At 44.2% G+C, this 23051-nt stretch overlaps 1 protein-coding gene across 2 annotated transcripts in view; it reads right to left on the bottom strand.

Moving 5' to 3' along the window:
* AUTS2 (autism susceptibility candidate 2) overlaps nucleotides 1–23051 on the bottom strand; it is a 1232042-nt gene that overhangs the window by 79995 nt on the left and 1128996 nt on the right. For both annotated transcript variants that reach the window (XM_012640369.1, XM_012640368.1), the window contains exon 6: nucleotides 11741–11792. In XM_012640369.1, coding sequence (XP_012495823.1) covers nucleotides 11741–11792 — 52 coding nt within the window. The remainder of the gene's footprint in view (nucleotides 1–11740; nucleotides 11793–23051) is intronic.

The raw sequence follows: 23051 nt of genomic DNA, 5'->3' as shown, positions 1-23051 counted from the left end.
CAATTAGGATATTTGAATAAGATAAGATACCTGGCAGGATGCTGAGAAGGCTCAGAAAGTCGGCCTTAACTTTTAAAATGCCAAAAAACCTTAGAGTAGGCAGTTTTCAACTTTGTCCTGGAGCTAATACAGAAGGAGGAGGTATAAAGTCGTCTTTCCTCAACCCGGAGGGCCTGGGAAGGAAGGAAGGAAGGCTCAAACCAGACATCACCCTGACCCATAGTGTGCTTTGGGGGCTGAAGCCCCAGCCAAACAGGGGTAACAGGTCAGTCGGTCAAACAGCAGTTACTCCTGAGAGGTGAGGCCAGAGGGGAAATGGAGAGCCATTCTCTACCAGTTATCCCCAAGCTGCCTGTTTAATACATGAGTTTCTTCCTCCCATGGAAGTAGAAATCAAAATGATTTGATACCTCACATCTTGGGACAAGGCCATTATACAGGGCAATGTGGCCCCTACAGCCAACTACAGATAACAAAGCCATAAAATTTAATTTAAAATCTAATATTCCACCAGAGCACACAGCAGTAGTGCCCTGCTCTGAATCCAGGAATTTGTTTTCTAAGGTTCTCACTGTCTTGTCTGCGACATTATTCCTTTCTCCAGTTCTCAATCTCAGAAAGTGAGGGAGACAGTCCAGACAAGCGGAATTCCCCTAAATAACAAGCCATGGACTTGGTAGCAGTAAAATTAACCCAGCTCCTCCGTAAATACACTCATGATATTTGTCTGTGTCACCTCTTGGGGAAATGTCAAGACACTAAAAGTGGTATTTCTTTTTCTTACTCTAAAACAAACTTTTCTCCAAGAGACACTAGAAGACTGTGAATAAAACTGAAATACAACAAACAGCAAATACAATACTGAGAGAATGAGGCTGAAATTATCATCATCTTCTAGCAAAAGAAATGTAGGAAGATCACTTCAGCCAAGAAGACCTAGATTAACCTGAAGAATCGGAGCTCTGATGAAGTGCTTGGGTGTGTGAGAGCCTGCTGACAGCTAAAGACAGATGGGGAGGTGGTGACATTCTTTCCATTATCTAGAATGGCCCGTCCAAGCCTCACTGCAATTCACAGTGGTAAAATGAGTCATCTCACAGTGAAAGAAGTTGCCAGGCAGTTGCCTCTGGGGTGCTTTTAGGCAGGGACTTTCTCTGGTATCTAACCCCTGCCCCCACCCTCGTCTAACCTGTAGCCATCCCTGCTTAGCAAAGGGTGGAACTGATAGTCACTCCACTTGAGAAGTCAAGTACAAAGGAACTCTAAGTACTTTTATATGCAGTGGGGTTTTATAAACATTTGCTAAGCAGATAAAACATCTCTTTTAACACCATGTAAGATGCAGACAAGGAGGATGCTGTACTGTTATTCTTATTCTGAAGGTTAATACCTTAATACCCAACAGCTGGTATTGGAATTGCAGCACAGCTCACTCTCCTCTCCTCCCTCACCCCCAAGGATCAACCCCTTCTTAGCTCTTAGCTCTAAGATCTTTGTTACAGAGATGCAATTTCCTGCAAAGGAAAGAGGCTTATTTTTGTTCACAAGTTCTCACAAGTTCAGGACTGAAGTCTTGGCACTGGCTACAAGGCACCATTCCTTCCAAATGCCAAGTGTTCACAATCTCATTCACAGGTATCAAGGAAAATATGTGCCCTCTGCAGAAGCTTCAGGTTCTGAGAGGGCCTAGAACATTCTAACACAAATGTTGGCCTTTAGATCTAGAAGGAATCTCAGAGTCCATTCCATTTTCTCATGTTACCAAATTACAAAAGCAAGTCAGACAGAGTGATTTGCTCGAGGTTACGAGTAGCCCTCACAGGCTAGACTTGATCCTGGTTCTTCCATCCCACTTCTTTGTAGTATGCCAACTTGGCAATTTGACTAAAGAAACACAACAAAGGGAGGCTCTATTGATAGTCAATATACAGATCGTCATAATGCTCCCCAAAATCTTTGCAATAGCTTAATTGACTAATATAACAACTAAATCGATTTTTTAAAATGGAACTCAAAGGGCTAGGTTTTAGTCTAACAGTGAGTACACGCTGGCACATTATGTGGCTCTCTACATGGGTGACATACTCTGCAGTCTGAGGGCTGATCAATTTCTGGTTTGCTGACCCTTCAGGACTCACCTTAGATCAGCTTTTCCTCCTAAGAAAAAGTCTTGTGGCTATTTTTAAAAAAAAATAAGTGAGTGACTTCTTTGCCATTATACCATTTAAAAGGTCTTTTTTCTCATTTTAAAAATATGTTTAAACTCTTTTGCTATTCTGGTGGTGTGCTTGCTACCTGTTCACTGTCACTGTCTCCAGAGCTTGGTATATGGTTGGCGCTCAATTATTTGTTGAATGAAAAGAATCAAGTTCAATATGGCTTCCAAGGTAAGCCAATTAAAGGAATAAATAAAATAACCATTCATGTCACTTATTTAACAGCTGACAAATCTGATTTCAGAAGAACACTCCTTGTCAAACCGAAGTTTATGGATAAAGTTTACATGTTTCAACAAGGAGTTGGGCTTTCAGGAAGGGGAGCTTTACTATGGAAAAACCTTTCCTAGCTATAAACAGATAATGAGAAAATGATGTAATCTTGGCTAAAATTAGGTTTTAGTGTTACTCTGCTGAGAGATGTGAAAGGTGATAGATAAGAGGGGGAAAATGTTTTCCAAGTGGCTTTTAAGGCATCCAAATATAACTGCCTCCCATATCAGTCTATTAACGGGCACACTTGAGACATTTCCCTCTTCAAAAGGACTCTTAGAAAAGCAATGATGTGCTCTCAACCTCCTCCTTTATAAGACAAGGTTTACGAGGGTCAGAGAAGCAGATTGCAGCGCCCACAGAACACCACTCCCTATTAACAGTAACCCCCGGGGCTAGTACAGATTTGGGGTCTCATGCTTTTGTCATCGTTGCTAGGGAAATGCCCCTGCTTGAAATTCCTAAGCCATTTCTAATAAAATCTGGCTGAAAAGTAAAGATCAGTTCACTTACAGGCACAGGAATGAGTATGCAGAGTGAAGAAGCTGTAGATGCCTTAATTTGAGTCATGCTGCAATGTTGTAACCATGACGGTTTTGGCCACACCTGATCAGATAATGGCAGACATCCTGGGGAAGTCCTGGATGAGACCCTCCATCACCAAGGTGGAGATCCCACAAACCTCTAGGGAACAGGAACTATCTTGGGAAGTTGTGGGAGGAAAAGCCCTAAGGAGACCTTCATCTGTTGGGGTGTCCTCCCACAGCGCCTAGTTTTCTCCGATCGCCATCCTGGTTTGTGTTCCCCTCAGTGAGGGCAGGGCTCTTTTTTATTCTAGTCTTTGCTATATCCCCAGGGAGTCCGCTGGACCTAGTTCCACCACTTACTCACTGTGTGAGCTTGGGCAAGTTACTTAATCTCTGAGCCTCGGTTTCCTCACTTAAAAAATGAGCAGATTACATATCAAGTGCTTAGAACAATACCTGGCAAAAAGCAATTCCTCAATAAATGCTAGCTATTCATATTTAACTTCAGTTTCCTTACCTGTAAGATGGAGATGCTATTTCTAAATTATTTCCTAAATAAGAGTTGTTTTGAAGATTAGATGATATAATGCATGTAAAATTCATAGCATATAACTAGTTCAAAATACAGTACAAGTTAGGCTAAGTACTTTATATACATTATCTCATTTAATCCTCACAGCAATCCTATGAGATGGGTTTGATTATTCCCATTTTACAGAAGAAAAAAACTTGGTGCTGAGGTGTTTTAAATAGCCCAAAATTCCACAGGTGGTAAGTGGTGGAGCTGGGATTCAAATCCGTGTCTGTGTGAATCTCAAATCCAAAGCCCATGTTCACTACACTAAAACCACTACAATGCACACTACTTTGCAGTTAAATTTTGTGCAAATCATGCTTCCTATGATTACTTATGAAGAGCCTAAACACCTGACTGGTCCAACAATTATTCTTTGCAGATCCTGAAAGTCATTTTTGTACTCTACAGCAACTTTTCCATTAGTCTCTCAAAGCCAGCAATAAGCTAAACCAGGTAAATAATAAGGAAGCAATTAATTTCTTGACGACTTACCAGATCTAACTTAATATAAACTCCAAGCAAATAGCTATTAGTGAAACAGGTCTCTAACAGAAAAGCCTACTGATTTCACCAAGGCTATGCAAACTACCCTCCACTTCATTTGCATTAACACACTAAGAGGCAACAGCTTCTGATTTATCAGACTTTAGGGCATGGGCTGGTGGCGGATCACATCACTTGTACAGTGCTGGCTTTCCTTTCCTTCTAAAGCCTATCCCCTGTGGATCCCTCTGCTCTTGTGCTCTTCCCTGTGGGAGGAGTTTACCTCATACTCAACGGATGATAGGCTTGGTCATGTGACTTGCTCCAGCCAATGAGATGGTTGGAAATGCCACATCCAAGTGGAACCTTGAAGAGGCATTCTTTGGTTATGTCTCTGCTCTTTTCCCTTTATCAGAATTACCACGATGGACACTGCTTCTTCTGCCTGAATGCCAGAATAAAGACAAGAAGAGGGGCAGCTGATCTGCAGCTGACACTTAACAGAAGACCTTTGTTGTTGTTAGTCTATGAGCTATTTTGTTACTGCAGCAAAACGTGCAAAAGCAAACAGAGACCCTATGAATTGCTGTAAAGGAGCAAAGACACCTCTCAAGAACAAGCATGTACAGGTGTATTGCTGTATACTAGTAAATGCTTTACAACACAAACACACATGGGACATGGTGACTCTTCACCCCAAACCACACCAGTGGCACAATATTTATTTCAATGCCTGTACAAATGGAAAATTCTGCACGTGGAAGACCCACAGAGACCTGAAAGAGCACCCCACAAGGGACTGGCCTCTTCCACTCCTATCCACAGGTTTCAGGACTTGGTGAGAAATCATTTCTAGGAAAACCAGAGGCATAGCCTCTTATGGTCACTTTTCTTCTTGGAGGTAGAATGGATCTCCAAATATACCAAGTTCGGGGCCATTTTATATAATCAGGCCTTAGAATGCATTCTCCTAGTAAGTCCAGGAAAGGTCAGCCAATCTACAGAAGTCTATGGAGTGGGGGGTGGGCAGCAGTTTAGAATCTCTGAATTCAGGAGTCTCTAGAATCTCCTTGGAAAACTCACAAAGTGGCTCTTTAATAGACAGCTGTTTCTACTTTTTAAAAGCACAGACTGGGCGAGTAGGTAAAATACTTTGATGTTCGCTCCAGGCTAAATAAAAGACAGCGGAGCAAAAGTTCAGGCACCATGAAATTAATAAAATCGCTATTGCACTCATCCCACCATAGGTTCAGGAATAAACTGGTAAAAATCCGAAACATACAGAAGAGATTACTCAAGTGGGAATCAATCATTTTCTCCACTGAAATTCTCTGGCAGTTCCTTATACAGCACATTGACTGGATTCATAATTCACCAAAAGTGCTTCCTGAGACTGAGCACTCTGGGCTTTCTGAGTAATTGAGACAAATTTTGTTTGTTAAATAAATTCCAGGCTAGAGTGTATTTGACTTATGCACAGGAAAGGAAAGAATTCTTATGTAAGCTGCAAAACAATAGAGTTTTATCTTATCTGAGGAACTTATTGCCGCTTGCCTGTGTGTGCTTTACTGCCAAAATAAAATAAATTGAATCAGCTCACACATGATAACATGCTCTTTCCTAACTCATACTAATTGCTTGGCTAATTGATGTTTGTTGAACTTTCTCCATTTCATTGAGTGATTAGGTACAAAGCTAACAGTTGACATCTGTAGGCGCTTAACTGGCGTCTGTAATTACTGTTAATGTTAAATAATTGTTAGTTAATTGGAGTGGTAACTGACTGAATGGAATCCAGATTGTGAAGCAAAAAGAAACCTAGTTAAATAAACCTACATTTTCAGAGAAACATTTTTCTGCAGTTGTCAGAAACTAGAAATAATCCAGAGGCCACGGGACAGACGCAGGCTTCCTCCACGCAGGAACCTGCGTGTCTGGTGGTGACCCCATGCATTTCGGCTCTTTGTCATTTAACTTTATCATTAGACTCTCAAGAACGAATGTGATATTTTAAGTTCCAGTTGTCTATTATGAATATGTATTACTTTCTAAGACAACCAAATACAACATCATTGGCTACACAAAACACTAAATATGAATGGATTGAAGAGAGGCGGATGGATCATTGAAGTTTTGCCAGTATTGGCAAGTACAGAGAAAATTCTTTCAGAGGACAGCAGTAATCACCCAATAAAGTAAGCAAAGGGCTTTCTAGTGGGCTCAAAAGTAAACAGAGTGGTGTTTGAACATCTGACTAAAAAAGAACAGAATCTCTTACACTGTAATCTACTCCCAGCTGGTCACCGGGGCACTCAGGATGGAAAAGTGACAGCACTGTCCAAGTCCTCTACCATCAAGATCACTTCCAGTGCTCGGAATATCTTCCACCCCCTTCACCAAAAATTCAGCGATGGGATCCAACGTTTACCCAGGATTCCCCACCACACGCATCCACAAGTCCACGAGACCAGGTAGCGGCTACGGAAAAATATGTGAAGAGAAACACTTCCACACAACGTGGAATATTTTTAGACCCTTACTGGTGGTTTCAGGCTAACAGTACAAGGCATCTGGTTCCACGAATTCTCAAGGAATAATTCTATACAACAAATTCTGTATGTAAGAACTGGCTTCTATAGGAAGGTCAATTTCCATAACAAAGGGAGCTGATTGCCTGCTATTTGCAGTATGCGGTGGGAGGAGGGGAATGAACTACTCTACTCATAACTCCTTTGTCTACCACCAAGCACCAATTACCCTTCAGTACTGTTTAATTCTCCAGACATTTCTATCTCCTAAAAACCCAAGGAAATGCTCTGAAATAGTACAAAAAAGGTCCAGAGGGAGAAAAATAAATGAGCGATAGTCCTACTTCCCCTTACGTGAGATTTAAGACATGACAAAAACACAACTAATTTACAAACGCTGAAATCGGCTCAGTTTACTCTTGTGCACACTGGGAATGTGCTTTATGTCACATCCTCCTTATAACTAAAGTCAAGACACTACAAGGAATTGTAAAATGGTCTCCATATGTTCATTATAAAGGCATTTTAAACTCTAAACCCAATTTTTTTCTTAAGAGACCACGGTCAACAGCATTATTTTCATTCCCCGAAATATTTTAGGGAAGGGGCTTTTCTTAAAAGCCAACAGTGGACCTTTTTGGTCACCAAACCAAGGAATTCCCTCATGTCTAAACGTAAAGAATTAAGGTGATATTGTCACCATTAAAGAATTTATTAGACACCTGTTACTAAACTAGCACTATCTCTGATCACCTGATCTCCTCGAATCTCAGGCAATTTTTTAGCCAGATTGTCTTTTTACGATGGATAAAACCGTACTTCCAAAGATACACAAAGGCCCCACTAACCTAAAGGCTCCAACCTCATCTGTGTCCCACCAACCAACCCCAAGAAGAGGCCTGATATGTTCCACTAGTAGCTTGGTGGGGTCTGGAAGAGGCAAAATAGTCCTGGTCAGAGAGAGCTCAAGGGGGCCCTGAGTGTTCCACCTGGCGCTCATGGTGACTGAGTGCGCACTAGAACTCCCCAGGGCTGATCCGACGGAGGTGAAGCAGGGTCCTGTCTAGGAGGGTGGGCAGTTGCTCTGCTGTCCTTCCCATTTCAGCAGACACTGGGTGCTCACAGCAGCAGGAAGCAGAAATGAGGGGCCTCATTTCTACCCGGATTATCCCCCGACCCCCCAGCCCTTTAGAGATGCCCATTCAGCTGCAGACAGTTCTCCATGATGGCTCACTCAGGGGGCCTTTCCCCAGGAGAGCCCAGCTCTGCAATTTAAGACAAAAGTGAAGGGAAGAGAAGGAGTCACGGGGTAAAATACACCTCTTGGCCCTTCCCGCCTTCTATCTATAACTTGCCTTGGTTGTGGGATGAATCCTGGGAAAGAGGGCTCTGAGGTAAGAAGGGGCAGCAATTCAGGGCTTTTTCTCTTCCCCTCACCTAGACCCATGACCCACACCAGGGCTGGTGTCATGTGAACAGAAGGCTCCACAAAACACCTGTCACCTGACTACTGTTCGCCTTCCTCCCTGACAGGACTTTCCCTCTCTTCTTTCCTCCTCCAGTAGCTCTGCTCTGGAGCAATCTAAGAGTTTTAGAAAAGATTAATTATCTTAGCACGATAATTGTGCGCAACAAAGCAGCACTCATTTTCTGCATTTTTGTCTATGTATCAAAGTGGCAAACACACCAAGAAGGACCTAGACTAGGTAAGGAAGGGTAATAAATACTGGCCATATTGAACTGACTGGAAAGCTCCCTTTAAGGATAAACACCCCAGAATCTGGGGTACAGATCCTGTTGCTCCTGTAGCAGTTCAAGCAACTAAACGGGGACAATAAGTCAGTCTCTCTGTGTCTCCGTCTCTCTGGGAAAATTAATTTTTTCTTCGGCAGATGGTTGAGTCACAAAGACAGAAGGATTCATAAAATTCACATGAACATCCTGTAAACATTTAAACATATAAAGATTAAATAAGGCAACCATGACCTTGATTAAAGTTAAACTATTTTATGTATACAACGCTAAGCCCTGCAATTTGGAGGCACAATTCCACACCTCTATGGAAATGCTCAGTTCTCACTGGGCATGTTGTTGTTTAACTTGCTTTAAAACAGGAAATAAAGGGCATCGGAAGAAAGTGACCGTGCGGAACACCTAAACACAAAAACCTTACTAGCTCTCTGTTAAATCGGATGGACTCTATAACAGGAAAAGTCGAAATAAAATCAATGGGTAAAAGTGATATAAAACATACTCATTGTATCCACTCTGTTTCAACCCCTGTCCCTTCCCAATTAATTGTTTTATCCCCACCAGAAATGTTGGCCCAGGACTACGTTTTGTTATGACTGAAAATTCTGACCTGAAGAGGCTGAATGACTTACTCAAGCTCACAAGCACACTGATGGGCCTGGAGCCACAGCCCCTGCTGCTTCTGCCCCGAGCTGCATCTCCACACTGCTCAGCCCAACATCAAAGCGGCCCCCCCACCCCCCACCACAATCAGCTTGTGAGATTAGCACTGCCCTCCCGCGGTGAAATTTTATGGACCAAATCTGCCCACCACCAGGCTCAGCAGCATAATCTCACCAGCAGCTTAAAGCCAAGCTCCTCTAAGGCCAGAATACTGCCAGACTCCTGAGAGCCAGAGGTGGTATGTAGCTTTAAACATCTGGAGGTGGAGGGATACACGTGTCAGCTCCCCTGCACTCTTGTTAGACTGTTCAATAAGCTGAGGCTTTGAAGATTTTCCCAGCAGTGATTGTTACCTGGTGTAAATTTGCCCTTTCTTACAATGTTTTTTATTGCTCGTGGCTAAAGATACTGGACAAAGACAGGAGACCTGACTTTCAGGCAGACAGGCCGCTTTGCAGGGGGACTTGAACTTGTTGTGCATGAAGCTGACAGTTCCTTGAAGGCCTTGTCAACCATCCATCCAGTAAACACTGCCACTACCCGGACTAAAAACAGACCAAAAACCACAAGCATATAACAAGACTCTCTGCACCTGTCTTGAAGCAATTATTGACATTATCGCTACACAATGAATCCCTTTTTGAAGTTGTTTTCCTGATATTTAGCAGTTTGAATACTAATCCCCTTAACAAAACTGTCCCGTGCTTCCCCCCTCCCCACCCCCCTTAATCTCCTTCTCTCCAGGGAGGAAGGGGGTGCTGGATACCAGTCTACTTTGCAGCACCTGGATTTGCACTGATTCAGTCTCTTGTCATTCATGTTACCAACAGGAATTAGCATAAGGCATTAAGGGGAAACTCTGGAGGAGAAAAGAAAGGCCATTTTGATGGAAATAAGGGGCAAAGGAATAATCTGCCATCAACTAAAATGCTTATTTGTGTATGGTTTCCCAAGCAAAGCTTAGAAAAAGCCGATGTTGATTTTAGTGTATACAAAGAAACCTTAATCCTTTCAAGGCAACTAAATCACCCCCAGAAAAGCAGCTCAGAAGAAAGGCACCCTGTCAGGGGGACGACTATTCACAATCAAATACATGCCACAAATCACACTCTGTAAGTAAACAAAAAAAAAAGAATGTGGGAAATGCGTGATTGGGACAGGGAAAGAAGGGGGAAGAAGCAAGAGGAAGAGGCAGAGGGGAGCTGGTGCTCATCTATCACTCTCATCCACCTGAGGAGAGTCTCTCAGGGCATTGGCGGTCAGGAAGCAGGTGCCAGAGTCAACTCTTTGTTGCAGGGCTGATCCCAGAAAGGGGAAATATGTTCCAAAGCTTTTTATAGCAAATTAGCAGAAGAAAGACACAGTCACATGTGGGTGGGAGGTTCTGGGGGGTGTCACAGAAACATGGAAGCCCTACTTCTGGCGACCTGCCTTATTTCGGTCTCTCCTTCCCATCACCCTCCTCTTTCACAAATTCAGCGAGCAGTAAACAATTATCCATTTTTACACACGAGCACTGCATGCTGTGAATTGCACATATCTTCTTTTATTGGGCTTTTAGCATCATGGATAACAAATTTATACAAACTTTCAGTCCATCAAAAAATATGATGAAATATAAAACTGGAATACTCCATTATGCAATAAAAAAAAGATAAAATTCAGTATGACAGTAATTCTGAGAGTAACAGCAATCACATAAGCACATACACCTCAAGGGAACTCTAAACATAATGTACTATTTAAAATTGCAGTTGGTTCAAATTCCAAAATAATCTGGGAGCTCAAAATGACTGCACTTGGAAATGTCTTACTAACCAGCTAGCAAAAATGCTAGCCACGGCAACTACAGAACACTGAAATGGTCTCAAATTTCACTTCATGAAGGCCCAAGTCTGTTCAAGTGCTACCAAGTATCGTCAATGTAACACAGAAAGAGATTATCGCAGAAAGCACATCTTTATTTACCAATTATCATGCCAGCCCCAAATCAGGTTAGATAGTGGAAAGAGGAAGGTTAAATAGCTTATATAGTTTACATCTTTCAAATTATACATCTTTCAAAGCCAGGGATTAGAGAGTCTCCTAAATTTCATTACTTCCAACAATACTGCTACAAATGAAAACTGCCCAGAAACCCATCGGCAACGATTTAAGGTAAGTTTTCCCTTAATGTACTGCTATATCATTAGCGTGTCTTACTCTAGATTGTGGTTTGGAAGAAATTAATGGGATAGTGCATATTTAAATTCTGCCCTCTTGCTCATTTATTAACTTTACAAAAAGCTCACAGCAGAGTAAGGCTTAGTTTATGACCATAATATTGTGAATACTAAACATTCACTGGTTATTACAGTCTGCAGTACACATCGGCTGTTTATATTTCTCCTACTGCTGGGTAGTTGGTAAGTAACAATAAAGTTAAGGCATCTTGAGAACTATTTTTCTCTAGTACAGCATCCTATATTAAATTAAAGTCACATAGATAGTGATGATTAGTTAAATCAATTTAAACAAGGATTCAATGTATTCTTTTAAAATAAACTGTTTTTTAATGCATCACAAAAGCATGCAGATTCTGTCTAAAGGAAAAACGAAATATAAACAATAGCTTCAGAATGAAAAGAGAAAGACCATATGGTTTTTCTTCTTTCTTCCTAGGCAATGACATTGAAATTCACGTAAGAGTAAGCCATTACTCAGAAGAATGAGGAGTCTTACCTTTGTTTACAATAACAGTGTTGAAGAGTTTTTCAGAGCTGGCATCTGATGCCTGAAAAAGAAGGGGAGAAAAGCATTATTATTGTCATTAATATTTTCATCACTATCATCATTATTATTATTTTAAATCCATTTACTATATTTAAAAAAACTAAACAGAGAAAGCAGCAATTTCCCCAAATCATCCATAAGGTGGTGCTAGTTGACTGCATGAGAGAGACCTGCAGTGCAGCTATTTGCTGGGGGAAAAAAACCTGATTTTAAAAATGTGTCCTTATTAGACACATTATCTGTGCAAAACATATTTCTATGAGATGATACACAAAGCAATTCAGCTCATTCACATAATGATTTTGCAATTTCGTTGACAGATTATTTTGGAAATGGTAATTTTTCCATGGTATTTTGCAGACATGCCTATTTTTCAATTTTCTTTCACAAATCAGAAATGCCTATTATTTAATGCTAAGCTTTTCCTCACTATAAAGTGCCAACCAGCACTCCCAGAAATTTATTTCTTTAAACATTTGTCTGATGACCCCAAAATTCCCATCCCTTACAGTAATCAGGACGACCTTGGTTGGTGTTCAAAGAGACGCAAGTAGACCTGCCCCAAAACCACTATGCACACCACCAGCATGCTTTCCTTTCCATTTTCTAGAGATCATGTCTGCTAATTACTACACAGTGGCTTGAGGAAAGTGAAATAAGCCTGTTTAAACAGCAAGACTGAAGCCAATTTAAATTATATACTAATGTTCTGGAAAATAAACACAAAGTCAGTTTGAAGGAAAAGGCTGTAATGTTTCAGAAGCACTGAGTATTTCCAGAACTTGAAAAATTAAAATTAAGCATCCCTACTATATAATTTGAAGATATATCTGCATTTAAAGTTATAATGGCTAAGCTACACTTACGTTGTTTTTGCTATGTAACCCTGTGAGAAATCATTTATCTTTCACGCTTACACCTAGACACGCATATTCTGACAAAGCAAAGCATATTATGTTGAATAAATTTGGAAAAAGGAAATACAGGGAATGGGGAAGGGGGAATTTTGAAGTACAGCATATTCTGATGCTGGGGCTGGCTTTTGGGGACAAAGAAGAGACTCAATTTAGTCTTTCCATGTTATACTGACGAAGATGAAATATTCCCATATACATCTGGGAGACATGTTCTGGTTCTCAACGCAGGTGATACAGAAAAACATAAAATATTTTATTGTGACTATTTTTCCCTTTAATTCTAATCTTCCTTCTGTAGGGGTGGTTCAGAAGATTAACAAATCAAGAAAAACAATGAATGCATGTGCAAAACAAGCACTGAACTGCATACATTTACACACACGATTTAAAATAAAGCCTCCAGAGATTTTTTTCCTCCTCTTCTGCAGAAATAAAAAAATACACTGAGGGGCCTTCCTGACTTCTTAAACAAAATTAAATGAAACTATATATAATGGTCACTATTCATAAAAATAAACTGCCAAAAAAGTATTGCATGGGGGAGAAGTAAGTTATACATTAAGCAGATCAAGAATATCGAGTTACAAAGCCAAAAATCACGTGAATGGGTTGTTATATTGAAATATTAAGTTAAATTTCTAGGAATGTGAGTTTCCCAGCTAAAACCTGAAGAGAGATGAACATTTCACAATTCTTCAGTGAAAAGGAGTCTTAGAATGGCCTGAAATTCTCTTGGAATGGCTGTTAAGTTCGTAGCTTAAAAAATAAACTCGAGCTGATATAAAGAAAAAAGAGTCTGTCTATTAAGCATTTTACCAAATTGAAATAACCCTCGAAAATTTTTGGATTACCTATAAATGAGTTTAATTGGTCTAAAGATATATAAAAACAAATTATAGCCCCCAAATGCAAAAAGCATAGATAGGGAAAGGAAATGGTTCCTGATTTAAGTTTTTATATGCTCCTGGTGTGTGTGTGTGTGTGTGTGTGTGTGTGTGTGTGTGAGAGAGAGAGAGAGAGAGAGAACACACAGGACAGAAGGCGTAGGTGCACAGGGCCTTTGGTTCTGTCTTTCAGACCTTTCTTTGGCCTGCCACCTTTGTCAGCTCCACGGGCTGTGCATGCTATTTTCAAACGCTCAAGTGATCCTCATGTCGGAACCAAACTTAAGAATATGATTATTACGATGCCAACCAGTCAATTATTAAGGAAATAAGCTGACAGGATATTCAGAGTCGCTTAGGAATAGACCTTCTAATAAAAGCGTTTTGAGCCGTTTAATTTACTGATACATGTCACAACGCTTGAAAAGACGCCTCGTGCAACTGGGGAGGGGGGTTCAAAAAGGCCTCCATAGAAAAACACCCAGTGAGACTTTGGCTAAGCATAAAAGGATTCTGGATCCTTTCTTTCTCCCATCCAGTTGGTTAAAACTGTGGCCGACCAGGGTCCTAAAAAAGTCAAAAAAGAGCTTCTCAGCCAAAGTCTTAAGTGGAACTACAGGAATATGGTTTGCTTTTCCTCAATGAACTTTCCTTCTACTCATGCTTTTAAAGCATTTGTACAAATTATTTGACTCCTTGGGTCTTAATTTTGGGGACATTTTCATTATCACTGCTTTTAGGAGAAAGTCTGCGTTTTCTTTCTACTACCTGGGCCATTTTCGTGGCAATTTTTTTTTTTTTTTTAAATCACGAACGAATAATGGAAACGCTGTGAGCCGAGAGTTAGGCGAGTGGAGATCTTCCTTATCTCTTGTTTAACACGGGGGGACCTTTACAGACTTTCAAGATTTTCCTCGCCATTGCGTTTCATTCCCCCCTCGCTCGGTTTTGGAGGGTAAGGGCATGAAGTGGCTGAATCTAAAACACACGGAAAAACAAAGCTTGCTTTCTTTCTTTTGGCTGTTTTGGTTGGGGTGGGGAGGGAAGAAGTTATTTTCAATACTAAAATATCATTAGAAGCCGTAGTTAGCGTTTAAAGAAAAGTTAAATAAGTCAAACAGACTGGAAGAGCGAACGCGGAGAACGAGGAAAACGAATAAAAGCTTTCCGTGCAGACGGGGTGGGACGCAGCGGCTCCTGCTCCAGGTCCACCTTAATTCCCTTCGGACGCAGACCCCGGGGCCACCCTCCGCACCCGCACCGGCGGGAAGAGGGACTTTCCAACCAAAGAAGCCTCTTAGAAACTTAAGCGCAAGTTCTTTCACCAGCTGCCGACCGCGAGCCCAGACCTCCTTTCGCTTCCCTTGGCACCGCGTGCGGGCTGGGATCCCGACCTCCGCGAGGGGAAGCGCGACCCTGGGAACAAGCAGCGCAGCGCCAAGGCTTCCAGCCCGAGAGGGCGCAGGCCCCGGCCCCGTGTCGGGCGGCCCCCTCGGGGCAGCCCCGGCCCGCTCCCCGCAGTTGGGCTCGGCTGCGGCCCCGGGGCCCTCCGGGGCACGACCGTGCAGCTCCGGCCCCCGCGTCGCCGCTCCGGGCCGAGGAAGGAAAGTACAAAGGCAGGCGACCCGGCCGCGAAGGGGGGAGGGAAAGAGGAGGGGTGACGAAGTGGGGCTCCGGAGCGCCAGACGCGAGGAGCCCGCCCCTGCCACCCCTGCCCGCCAGCCCGGCTGCCGCAACAAAAGACCCCCGACCCGGCCGCCTCCCTTCCGACCGCCAGCCGCCGGCGAGCGAGCCGCGCCCCCAGGGCTGCATTACCTGGTCGTAAAGGGTTAAGCGGTCCTGTCAGCCCCAAGTTCATGGTTTGGTTTCTTAGCAGAGCTCCCGAAGGGTGACCATCAGAGACCAGGGGGGGACCACGAAAACGCACGAAGAGAAAACGCCCAACTCCGAGCGGGCTCCGTCTGCAAGTCTGTCGGCTCCTTCCAGGCGAAAGTCTGAGAGCGGAGGCACGCGAACCAAATCCGAACCGGAGCAGCAGCCTCGGGGCGGCCGAGAGCCAGCGCCGCGCGCACTCATCCAGCGCCACCGAGGCCGGGCGGGCGGCGGGAGGGAGCGCGACCGCCGAGGGCACCCGGCCCACGCTCGCTCGCTGCCTCCGGCCGCTCCTGCGGCGAGCGGGGCCGGGCGGGCGCGGCGGGAACTGGAGGCGCGTCCCGGGCCGGCCGGCAGGCGGGCGAGGCGGACAGGAGCGGCCCGAGCCGCCGCCGCGGCGCGCGGAGCTAAGAGCGAGGCGGCGGCGGCGGCGACAGGACAAAGGAGACCATGTGCGGAGGGAGGGAGGAGGGAGAGGGAGGAGGAGGAGGGCGCGCGGCGGCGGCGGCTTCTCCCCGGCGGCCGCCCCGGGCTCCCCGACAGCCGATCCCGCCTCTCCGGCAGCGCCGCGGGCGGACTGGTCCTGGGCCCGCCGCCGCCGCCGCCGCGCTAGGGGGAGACGCTCTGGGAGTCCTTATTTTGAGCCGATCTCGCCGGCGCGCGGCGCGGGAGGCGCTGCAGCGGCCGGGTCGCCGGGCGGGCTGCGCGGGGCGGCGGCGCCTCCTGCCCAGAGCTGGCGGGCGGGCTGACGAGCGCCCGGGGCTGGCTCGGCTCCGGCCCGCGCTCGGCTTGCGGGCGCCTGCCTCTCCCGCCGGTTCACAGCTCAAGTGACCTCCATCGGCCGCCGGCGCCACGGGTTCCCTGGCTGGACGATAGAAGGAGGGGGCGGCGGCGCGGGGGCCCCTCGCTCCGGACTTCGCTCCCCAACTGCGCGGAGCGCGCCTCCTCCAGACGCTCGCAGCTCTCGGAGCGGGACTTCCTCGGCGCGCCGAGCCCGAGCCGCCGGTGCCACCGCCCCTCCTCCGTCCCGCCCCGCGCGCCCCGCCCCTCGCCGCCCCTCCTCTCGGCCCCGGCGCCGGGTGGGCCCCGTGGAGGCGCGGTCCCCAGGCGCGACATCGACAGCTGTTGCTCCCCCCCGCGGCTCGGGGCCCTTGGTCCCCACGGCTGCCTTCCCCGCGGGCGGGCGCGGCGGTAACTGTAATGCTCCGCGCCCTCCCCGCAGTTGCCTCTTCCAAGATTGCGCCATGGCAGGGAAAGGCCACTAGGCCCGCAGCCTGGGGTTGAATTGCGACTAGGCCAGCCACATCTGCAAAGAGCTGGCTCTCTGGGCAGTTGTGAGGGCTCAATGGGAGAGACATGTATGTAAAAGGCCTGGCACATAGTAGGTGCTCAATACAAAATAATAACTGCACTGTTGAAAATGGAGGGGGGATCAGAGTTCAGTTATTAGAACACAAAGGTCTTAACCGAACCTCCATCCCCACCACATCAGACAGAAAACAGTGTGTTAGGATTTATGAATAATTGAGTACATGAACTGGCCATTTACAAATCCTCTCCTCCTCCCAGTTCCTCAAATCCTCTGACATTTGTACACCTCACATCCACAAAAGTGGAGCCCATCATTTCCCCTGGCATCCACCAAATGTAGAGAAAGAATAAAAGCAATGCCAAAGCCTCACTGTATGGGCAGTAATTATGTCTATCATCCTAACGTTTATTATCACTGTGTCCCCTGGAGCCCAGTGTAGTGCCTCAAAGGCGGAGGGACTGAATGACCACAAATGGGGTACTCAGCAGATTTCCCCCTCTTCCCCGCCCCCCGCCCGCGCTCTCCAGCAACCCACTCCCAGTAGAACACGAACACGCCTAGCTCCCTCCGGCCTCCTTAATCACTATCCTAACTACAGTGGCCCCAAAAAGTTACCAGGCTATGCAATGGGGTGACGAAACCCTCTGAAAATATCTGGAGTTTTAATTCCACACCTGCAGCTTGATGGAGTCCCTCCTTGGTATGCAAGAAACACTGCTACAATTTTCCCAGTACAAGAAAAGAGAGGGCAAGCAAAGCCTAGGTTGCAACTGGGAGGGTTCTGGGGTAGAGTGGGCACGCCAGGGTGGGGAGAGTGGGACTTCCAGTTCCAGAGTTCCCTCCAATGCCACTGGTACCTGGAGTGTGGCTGGGGAAGAAAAGAAGGAAACAGGCTTGGAAGAGATGTATACCACATATGAACGACATGCAGACTGGTTTCAAGTAATGATGTCCACTCCTCACCTCTTTGAAGTTGCATATCCATTACTGTTTGATTTCATGGCACTCTTGAAAAACTTCGAAAGGGGAAAAAAGGGAGGTGCTTGCTGTATGGCATACTTACTAGCCACTAACAAAATTAATTTTGGAAGTAAGAGGCCCTCTCTCTCTATTTTTCTGTATCTCTACATCCAGAGAAGTCAGAAGAAAAAGCGCCTCAGAAGGTGTAGGTTTGGAGCTGGATTTTACACGATGTCACAAAAATCAGCTGTGGCCCTCAAGCTAGGAAGCTGTTTCTACAATATCGGGATAGCTCAAAGGCAAACATTAAATTTTCAAGAAAAGACATTAAAATGTTATTTCTTTTGGAGCAATCAAAATGGGATGGTTTTCCTATTTAATATTCTAATCAGTATTATAGGAAGAAATTGCCAGAGCTCCTATCCAGTCCACTACAGGGTAAACAGACACACGAAGGTGTGGGCAACTTAGCTGACCAACTGAAACAACCACCTGGCCTTCTTGGGTGCTTTTATCAGGTGGCATATCTGACAATTATCATGCCTTGCACTGGATTGTCATCAATGATAATCAGGGATTAGGCCTCAGATGACAGCCTGGGCCAGATCTGCGTATGTCCCTCTATCTTGATTATCTGTAATCAGGAGGAACCTGGAAACACCAATAGCCAAGCCTCCAGAGAGTCCAGACCTTGGCCTCTATCACAGCCACATCCAGCCCTGCTCCCCCAAGATCCCCTGGTTCTCCCAGTCACAGGCCACCAGCACCCACTTTGCTTCATTTCTCAACCTCTCCCCAGAGATGTGGGTGAGTTCATTCTGACTACTTTCCAAGTTACTCTGTTCTCTCTGCTTTCTGGAAGGTAGGGGTGGGAATCAATGTTACAATTGGAGGGGAATTAGGTAGATGACAGCATCAAAAGTAGGAAGAAAAAGAAAAGAAAAAAAAATCTGGATAATTCACATATTGGGGAAATGGATCCTGGTCAGAGATCTGACTTTTAAGAATCGGGAAGATTCTTTTTTTTTCCCTTGAAAAACTTAACTTCCTTTATTCGAATTTTAATTTAAAGATCCTAAGTCAAAGGCTGGAAGCCATCATGTCTGTTTTATTCAGGGTTTAACATACTAAACACTAATGGCTTCTTAACATTACCTTCAGCCTCTGAACCAGATCTAAGGAGAACAAGTCTTAGGAAGTGGTAACCCTAACAAGAAGCAGAAAGCAAGAATGTGGACTTGGTGGTCTTTCCAGTGTTAGATTAATAATTTCAAAAAAAAAAAATTCTTAATATATGACCGAAGATGTTAGCCACATTTATGATTAATCAGCTAAAAAAATTTTTCTAAGCTAAATTAAAATATGGAGTCTTCTTCCTCAAATCTCAAAATATGTCTAAAGATAAACTAGGTTTCAAACCTGGCTGGGCATGGTGGCTCACACCTGTAATCCCAGCACTTTGGCAGGCTGAGGCAGGAGGATCACTTGAGCCCAGGAGTTTGAGGTTGCAGTGAGCTATGACTGTACCACTGCACTCCAGCCTGGACAACAGAGTTGAGACCCTGTCTCGAAATAAATAAATACTAATGGAAATTCTTCTAACTTAATCCATAATTGCAAAATTTTAAAGCTTAATATCTGATATGTGATTCAATTTGTATCACAAATTACTAGATTTAAACCAAAAATATTTTGGCAAACTATGCCTTAAAAACTCTGGTCTTCTGTTGAGCATTCCGTATAGAGAAAGTTCACTAATTTCATTGTGTTCCCCTTCCTAAATATAATGAACTTCAGGCACTTCCCCTGCCAACAGATCATGTGCTGGGTGATTTTTGAGGTGGTTTAAAAGAAAAAGAAGTCTTTATAAAAATTTCTTTGAGACTTTCATTTTAAATTATATGGTTTGAAAAAACCACTGAACAGGAGTGATAACGTTAGAGTTCTGTCTCCAACTAGCCTTGGGAAAAACGTCACCTTGCCTGGCTTATTTCTACAGCTCCAGAAGGTTCAATTCTTTTTCACGTTCTAAAGTTCTTCAAGCTCTGAAAATCCAAGTTTCCATCTGTTCTTTGGGCAGAGGTTAGGATCTAGAACTCTGGGGCCAGCATCTGGTTGACATCATGGCTCTGTCATTTCTGAGCCAGGAGTCCTAGGGCAAATCTCTTCATTCTTTGTGCCTCAGTTTCCTCATCTGTAGAATTAGCTGACAACAGTATCTACACCCTGTTGGGCTGTTGTCAGTAACAGTGCCTGGCACTTAGTAAGTAGGGTATATGTAATGGCTATTATGGTTAAAGATGACATGCTTCTTTTGATTACTGTGGAGACCAACAGACTAAAAGTGTATTTTGGTATGGCCACAATGTCCATGGCTGTGCCTTCTACTGGATTCTCTCAATGGAGATCATCACAGTAATGATGAAAATAATCACACGAACATCAAAAACACCAGTCCCAAAAAGTGGGGACAGTGGTTTGTACCATCTCTACTGGAGAGTGACACTTTTACACAGGTACTACTGCAAAGAATCCCTCTGCACAGGTTCAGAGGCCAGACACTGGATAGCCTGGGTCCCCTGGGTCCCACTGGATAGCTGGAGGAATGGGGGTAATTGGATCTTCTTGATAGATTATAAGGCCCAACTCTGAATCAAGCAAAATGTTCTGAGACTTTGCCAGGTTTTAAGGATATGATCAACCTCTTAACAGTGAGGGCTTCAATTTCTTAAAACATAAAATAGCAAGCATCCCAATTATGTCATTTTGACATGTTAAATTGTAATTTCCAGTTTTAAAAGGCCTATGACTATAAAAATGGTTTCTTACTGGTACGGAAGCATGTTTTTTGTTCGTTTTCTCCATGTGGGATACCCACCACCTCAATTTGATTTCAAATTTGACTAAATATGGACTATGTCTTGCTCATCTTTATTCATGCCATAGCAGCTGTATAAATAACAGACAGGTGTCTAGATACAGCAACCAACACTTTATCTATTTGTGAGGATATAATCCCAGAGTATTCCCTGTGCTATGCCTTCTTCCTGTGGCATGTGGATAGAATTCACATCTTGGAATTTGCTCACGCGTTGTGTGCCCAGCACAGTGCTAGGAAGCCTTGCTTAATAGATCCATGAGAGAAAATGAATGCACAGCTGAGATGTCCCAGCTCGCTACAAGGCTCAGGATGGGTATCTGGCTATCTGGCTCACTGACAAGGTATAGGGGAGACTCAGGGCAGAAGACAGCTGCTGAGAAACCCAGAGGGATCTGCGCTTTTGACTCAGATGCCTACTGCTCTTACTCATGGTAGGGTACCAAGAGTCCTAGTGTGGTGAACTAGAGTCAACAGGTTGCTTGTCCCTGGGAAGCCGGGAATGCCCGTGTTGCCAAAGTTGTCCTGCTTCTCGACTCTGCTAATTCCTAACATTCTGCCTTCCATGCTGTTCAACCCAGGAGATTAAAACTATTTCTCTGTCCCAGGGATTTCTCCTGTGTAGGCCAATTCATTTTAAACTATGAATTAGGATTTCCTCCTTTAGTGATGCATGGCTGATCAACCTCAGGTGGCCCCCAATCCCTCTGTTCTGTGTCCCCCACCCCTTCTGAATGTGTGCTTCTTAAAATGGAAGCTTCATCACTTATCACTCTGAAAGGAGGCTGCAATAGCTCACGCTCTTACTGTTGTAAAGCAAAAACCTCTACCATTATGTGCCCGTGTTGCTACAATTGATCATGGGGCTGCAACAAGAGGGAAGTAAATAAACTGAACTGGATTAGTTTATGATGCACACTATTGAGATGCAGGGGGGAATAAATATTTTCCAAGTGTAGAAGTCAAGGAAAAGAATTTCACTTTCAAACTTCACAGTGTACTATAAACTACAAAGGGGGAAAAGTATTAAAAGAAAACTCCATAAAATATATCTTGCTTAACTACCAAATCTACATTAAAATATTAATATTTAGAATCTGACAACCCCACAAAAAAAGGCAATAAAATAAAAATAAATTTAATCTCTGCTTGTGTCACCCAAGTGGCTATGGGTATCTCATCTTACTTTTTACAGAAGGGCACAAGACAAGATCTATGAGGCCTCTCTGCCTCCTCTGGTCGTGACTGTCTGGTTTTGACCTGTGCTTTGTTCACTCCTCTGTCACACTATGTGATACACTGATTGGTGTTTGTAACTTGGGGTCTAGAGACCTGCATTTGATATTGACTCTATGCTCCTTCGTGGACTCTATTGAGTGCAGGTACTCGTCCTGCCTTAGTTACCTGCTCAAGTCTCCAACACCTGGTTCCTCCCACTATTTCCACATGGAAATGGGGTGGAGTGGGGGATAGGGGTAATTAGAATGAAAAATGTGTAGAAAATGTCTGCATGAGCTAAAGGAATGGGTCATTATAGGACAAAAATGTGTAAATAAGTCATTAAAGATGATACATTGCAGAAAATAATGTGTTAGATTGAAAAAAAAAGATGCTTTTAATACAATCCCTCATTGCTAAATCTGATTGGCTTTTTAAAAAATTTAAAAAGAAAAGAAGACACTTTTGGTGAGGCATTTCCTTAGGTTGTCTTTGCCTACATTATCCCAGGATCCAATTCTTAAGTGGGCTTATTGGATTTTAAAATTCATGGTCCCTGGCCTGGTGGTTAGGGACCAGTTACACTATTCTCTATCAAGATAGCTGGTTGATCTTGAGTAAGCTGCCTTTTCCTCTTCTGAAAAATGGAGTTAGTGAAAGCATTCAACTCTCAGAGTACTGTTGTAAGCATTAAATAAAATAATGCAATATGGTGCTTAGCACAATGCCCAGCACACAGCAGCCACTCAATAAACACTTTACTGTGCTTTTCATACCAGGGTGCCTTGTAGGCAGGGCCTTTAAACTGGTGCCAGCCACTTCTATGTTTGGGGACAGCTAAGAGGTAATTTTAATTGGGTCAACTGGTTAAAAGCTGAGCCACTGATGAAAGAACCAATGGGTCCAAATCCTAGCTCATCCTCCACTCCCACTTCCTAGCGATGTGATGGTGGACAGATTACTTCACATCTCTGTGCCTCAGATTCCTCATCTGGAAAATAGGGCAATAACAGCACCTACTTGGTTGTAACTGTTGTGAGGGTTAAATGAATTAATATCTGCTCCTAGGAGCAGATATTCTTAGTTTCAGGAAGACTGCCTTATAGTGTCCTCTCTTAGTTTTTTTTTTTTGAGACAGAGTCTCACTCTTTTGCCTGGGCTAGAGTGAGTGCCATCGCGTCAGCCTAGCTCACAGCAACCTCACACTCCTGGGCTCAAG

This window comes from Propithecus coquereli, unplaced genomic scaffold (assembly GCF_000956105.1).
Source record: "Propithecus coquereli isolate 6110/MARCELLA unplaced genomic scaffold, Pcoq_1.0 Scaffold150, whole genome shotgun sequence".
Lineage (NCBI taxonomy): Eukaryota > Metazoa > Chordata > Mammalia > Primates > Indriidae > Propithecus > Propithecus coquereli.
This window is presented reverse-complemented; position numbering and strand designations above follow the sequence as displayed.